The sequence below is a fragment of the Chinchilla lanigera genome, unplaced genomic scaffold, assembly GCF_000276665.1.
Source record: "Chinchilla lanigera isolate Chin_1 unplaced genomic scaffold, ChiLan1.0 scaffold00004, whole genome shotgun sequence".
NCBI classification, from domain to species: domain Eukaryota; kingdom Metazoa; phylum Chordata; class Mammalia; order Rodentia; family Chinchillidae; genus Chinchilla; species Chinchilla lanigera.
Window position 1 is genome coordinate 11,227,746 of NW_004955405.1, and position 6,000 is coordinate 11,233,745.

Below are 6,000 nucleotides of genomic sequence, written 5' to 3' on the forward strand. Positions count from 1 at the left end.
ATAGAATATTTCAGTTAGTCTTCATAGTTAATCCTTTCAGACAAATTTACCTTCAGTTTATAAAATTGGAGCCTGTGTCATAAGAAAAGTCAATAGAAATATTCTAGATCTCAAACAATAAGAAGTAAATTCAGGGGGCTGGGGATTTAGCTCAGCGGCAAAAGCGCCTGCCTGGCAAGCGCAAGGTCGTGAGTTCGGTTCCCGGTACCGGAGAAAAACCAAAAAAAAAAAAAAAAAAAAAAAGAAGTAAATTCAGGATTTAAATCTCTATCAGAATGAATCCATCTTTTCCATCCCTTTAACTTATGGTAGAATAATTCCTGCCTTCTTGACATCTTATTTCCTCCTCTTTTTTAAAACCAAAGGCTGAAAAATTAGGAAAACCCTAAATGGAGTAGTTTCATATTTCTGTCTAGTAAAATGCCTAGACAATGTGGATTGGAATATCCCTTTTTTTCCTCTTTCATTAATATAATTCTCAATTTCTTGTGTTTATCAACTCCTTTAATCAGTGCAACAGCCTCAGTAGATACTACTGCTATCCTTATTTTTATGGATGAACAATAAAGCACAGAGACCCTAACAAATTTTTTCAAGGAAGCACAGCTAGCGATGAAGAGCTGATGTCCAGCCTGAGCTCTCAACCCCTGGGCTTTACCACCTCTTGTCACGGCCATAGTGCAGCCAACATTAATTGTGTTATGAGAGGCAACCACTGTATTTACAAAGTTCATACGTTTTAGTCATTGTTCTATCTTTATCTTGGGGTATCTCATTAATTGATAGAATAAAATATTCTCATGTCCCATTATTTTCACAGTACCTCCATCTCAGAGTTATGCTTGCTTTATCCCCAAATTTTAGTTACTCTCAGCACATTCCATCTAGAGGCCCAGGTAATCCATAAAGTATGACGATAACGATGAAATGCTGGCTGCCTGATCATCGCTGTGCTCTATCTTCATGCCGAGCTCTATCTCTTGCTCTCTCCAAACACCTTCATGAATGAACTTCCTACAGCTGCTGACACATTTGGCTTTCTAGCTTGGCTCCTTCCTACCTTCCCTCGTCTGAGATTGTAATATCAGCTCACTCTGCTTTTCCTCATTAAGAGCTCTCCTCAAGCTGTCTCTGTCTCTGCTCATTAATATACTGCACATCTCCTAGCCTAAGGCCCTGTGTCTCTTGTTTACCCAAACTCCTTTAAATTCTAAGCATCTACAGTATTTCCAGATCTGCCCTGTCTGAGAACATAAGGAAAATGGGGGTTTCATCTGATTTTGAGACAAAGTAGGAATATAGGCTTTGAACCTATAACTCTTCTGTTATCTCTAGCACATCAAATTTTCTAATTTGCAGCAAATTCTAGCATGAGTGGTCAGAAATGATTGTCACATTTACATATTTTTATTCAATTAGTAATTTTGATGAATGGAAATCACTGCATATTTAGGTGGCAGATGTTGCCCCAAAGAAACCAGCATGTTTAGATTAAATGACTATAGGCATATCTTGGAGATATTGCTACATCTGGCTCTACTTTGCAAAAAACTAATTTTTCAAGTTATACCAGAAAGAATCCATTTGAAAACATAAGGCCATGGACATTGACAAGAAAACCACATCAGTGGGACCCATTAAAATTTTTGCTTAAGTAAACATTAAGAATGTGACAACTGCTAACTTCCTATGAAGGATCGTAAAATCCCAGCTGTGAGCTCCGGTTTAGAGGTAGACTAGAAAGTAGCAATAGAAACATTCCCTAACCTCTCCAATTCCTCCTGTTACCTAGTTTTGGTTTAAAATATTGATGTCACATTTGGCTAAGAAGTGATCACTGGATCTTTTTAACTTGTTTGGACTGAAACACTCCATTCAAGATCTCTTGTATAAAAATTTTAGGTCCCACCACACATACTGAGAAGAACTTCTAAAGGAAGTTAGAACTACCTAACTGAAATCTGTAGCAGCAGAAAGACTTTGTGTTTCAAAAAAACAGATGATGGTAACCATAAACTAATCAGAACTCCCCAGAAAAGCCACAGTAACGTCTGGATACAGCATGGCACAGACCTTCACGATTGACATTGAACCTTAACCTTAAATGTATGATCTTGAATCTACAACATATCCCTTTCCTAGGTCATCTTTATCATTTCGGTTTAAAATTCAGGTTGATCACACGTTATTGATGAAATGAAAGTGTTCCTCACAATCTCCATCAACACCTTGCAAAAGTGACAGATCACGGGTGTCTGACAAAAGTGCCTCTGATGTATTCACAAAGGCCAGTGGCTCTTCACGGGCTGCTTTTATACGATAAGGGCATATTTTAACTGTTTTGCAGTTTAAAGATTGCTTAGGTTCTTTGGGACATCTTATTAAAGAGGAACAATGCATTTATCAGTACATTAATATTTGGATTTTTTCAATGTTTAAATATTTGGACCCATAGATATTCTGTAGCCTAGAAAGGAGACAGTGGCTACAGTTTTGTAAATTCAAGGATCAGGACTTCTTGGAGAAATAGCTGATTACAGGTCTGAGCTGGAAATGGGCAAATGAGCCTGGAACATCTTGTCATAGCAAATAGTGAAGAAGTTATCAAAGTTTTTAGAATTGTACCAAAAGCCAACTTGAAGATCCGTTGTCCAAAGATGGACTAAATTGCACACCAACAGGGATAGGAATTACAGTGAAATATATCTTTTTATATGGATACTTAAAGAAATACTAGCTTATCACTATGGAGTAACACTAGAGAGTTAACACATTACTTTGAAGTCTGGTAAGTAAAAAATAAGTATCAATGCTAATATATATGTTAAGTATTTATGCTAAGAAATACTATAGGATGTTTATGACACATAATTATTTACTCTGTATATGTATATATACTAGGTACCACTGGCAACCAAGCAACAAAACAGTAAATGAGAATTTTATCCTTATTGAAAGTATTCCAGTTACTATGTGAGGAAAGATTCATAGAACTAGAAAAAGCCATTTGAGCCTCTTAATGAACTAAAAAATGAATTTATTTGTGGATCATCACCAAAAAAAAAGACTCATGTGGTGTCTGCTGGCCTCCTGAAGAAAAAACATAAAACCACTTATGAAGTCATTACACCAAAAAAAAACCCTAAATTTTCTCAAACTACTCAATGAAACCACTAAGTTACAGATAACATGGAGGAGAGAGAAACACATTAAATTACACCTTTAACATGGAAATTCATGTGCAAAAAAAACCAAACAAACATAGAAATAGCAAAACCCAGACCATAGAAAATGTGATAAACAAAAACACACATCGCTACAGAAAATTTCAAGGGGAGGGATATAAAGTTAAAGAAAACACCTACAGATTAAATTGACATAACAGATGCATCAACCAATCATAGTGTGGACTTGTTCAGATCTTAATTCAAGCAGGAACATTTATGAGGTCATTGAGAAATTTGAAGCCTGTATGATTACTTCATAACTGACCAAAAACTTATGTTTTTAAAGTGTGATAATAGTATTGTGGCTACATTTTTAAAAGAGTTATTATCTTTAAAGAACATATACTAAAATATTTACAAATGAAATGACATGTTAGAGGTTTCCTTCAAAATAGCACGGGTGGAAGAATGAATGAGAATGTGAATGGAGAAAGACTGGCTGGGCGATGGGACTGATTAGCCCATAGTGTCTTCTTTTATGAGTGTTAGACGTTCTCCATAATAATAAACTAAAAACAAAATCAAGACAAAGCACATGAGCATTTCTTTCTTATATTTTACTCCAAAAGTTTCAAGTATTTCAAGGGAAGAAATTTATCAAGACTAATATTAAAAAACTGGCATATGTTCCTGAGTTTCATTTAATACCTTCAAAAGCAGCCCACTTTTCTAGGGAAAAGAGAAAACATACCAAGAACAAAGCTCTTGTTTTAGTTGCAGCTCGCTTATTTAATTCCCCAACATATTGTCTATACTTACTAGCAGTACTCACTATTGCATGGAAAGTTGTCCTATACAATAAAACTATATTTATGCAGTTAAGTTTATTTATCAGCATATAGATACCAGCTGTTTACCACAGGCAATCAGATGCAAAAGCAAAACTGGAATTCTATACTGCATAAGCTATTTTTCAATCTAGAATACAAAAAGATATTTTTCATTTAAGCTGATTTACTTTGAAATCATTTCAAATGATTTACTTTAAAGTCTTTAACTGTACCATATATACTAAAAAATGAAAAGGCCCTGCTTCCTAACATCAGCCTGCCCTTTACACACTTTATTTTTCCACTTTCCAGTGTTAGATGCTATTTTCAATTCGTTTGCTATGTCTATGTCTATGGACTTTCCAGAGATATAAGCTGCTAAATACAAGCCTTGTTGGTTAAAAAGTGGGTTGATGGTACATCAAAATCCTGACTTTAAAATACCAATAAATATTCACTGAGCTTAGTTTAATCACATTATTAAGTAATTTCATTGTTTCCCTCTCAAATTTTTCATGACCCTTTTGTTTGTGTGTTTGTTTTGACCAGGGGACTCTGAAAATGTTTCTTTTCTTGTGTCTTTATCATCTCAGGACTCACTAGTCACCTGTTTTAAAACCAGAGCTAAAAGGAAGGGTTCCGGGGTCAGATTCTGTGTGAATCAGACTGTTTTCCCAGAGTGCCCTGAAACCAAGGTGCCTTGGTAGATATACAAGTAAGAGTAATTGTCCTTTAATTAAGGGTATTTTTTCTTCTATGATTGTTTTTGCAACAATATCAAAACATTTATGAAATGTTTATCCTAACAGATCCTGAAGCACACTTTTTTGAGTCATTGGCTTATTTTTAATTACTGAAATAACCAAGGAAGAAACAAACAAATCCAAACAAGTAAATGGAAAATACATTTTCTTTTTCATTATATTTCTCAAGTGTAGAATCTGTTCTTGCTTAGGATATTTATATCAAGATCCTCTTTCTTGCATAAAATTGATAAAAAAAAAAAAACACTTACCCAGAACAAGAAGTTGAAGATAAACATAGAATATTTCAGACAGCCACTCACACCTGCCATTTCAGAAAAGGAGCAGGAATCCAGATGCTGTGAATTCAACTATTTGCTATAAGGTTGTCCTGAGATGTGCTCTGGAGTGATCTGCCTTGCAGAGATCCCTGTGCCCGCGGCTTCACGGCAGAAATGGATAGCAAAGAACTAGACAGAGGAAAAAATAGTTATAAAATTGGATGAAAAATTAACCCACACATTTAAATATCACAAAGGCTGTCTCCAGGCAAGTGCGTTCTTTTGCTTGTCATGGCTCCTGAGGCACGGGGCCAGGATATTTATGATCCTTCCTCAAAACTGCCTCCTCTAAAGTAAACATATCAAGTTAAGGGAGTGGCTCTGGGCAGAGCAGAGAATGGCACCGCGAGATAGGAGGTGGTTAGACTTCAGAAACAACAACCTGCTTTTCCTGCTCTCTATAACAAATAAGGTTTTGTTCCCAGGTAAAAGGACATTGTGTCTCAACTCATGTGTGCACTGTATTTTGTTAAGACAAAATTTTTTCCAGTACGATGAAATACATTTATAAATCTGCAAAATCTCCAACCTTAGGCACAAAAACCTTTTACCATTAAGCTTGGAGAGTGAAACAACTGTTATGTACCTGCCTTCCAAAGCCAGATTTTTTTCCTGAAAACATTTCCAGAGTTGCCATAAATGCACCAAGGTTGCAGGAAGTAGAGAAGGAGAAATAGCTTCTTCTACCATGCTAAGATCATTCCACTTTTATCTCTATTACTTTATGATGTGAAAAGAAAAATATTTTCTGGAGTCATTCTCTGACTGCCCCCATTATGTTCCCCTTCTAGTGCCTGGCCATTTTTGATAGTCTGGTTTGTTTTTAAGGTGGACACTATTTCCTCCTTCTGATAAATTATGCATTGCAACACCTCCATTTCACCAAATCAGTTTCTAGATCCCTGATCCTCTAGGGGCC

The 6,000-nt window shown here is 35.8% G+C and overlaps 1 protein-coding gene across 1 annotated transcript in view; it reads right to left on the bottom strand.

The window, feature by feature from the left end:
- The window catches only part of Tspan8 (tetraspanin 8), a 32,805-nt gene extending 27,456 nt beyond the window's left edge, over positions 1-5,349 (bottom strand). The window contains exon 1 of the mRNA XM_005374318.2: positions 5,013-5,349. Coding sequence (XP_005374375.1) covers positions 5,013-5,072 — 60 coding nt within the window. The 5' untranslated portion in view covers positions 5,073-5,349. The remainder of the gene's footprint in view (positions 1-5,012) is intronic.
- Between the last annotated feature and the right edge of the window lie 651 nt (positions 5,350-6,000).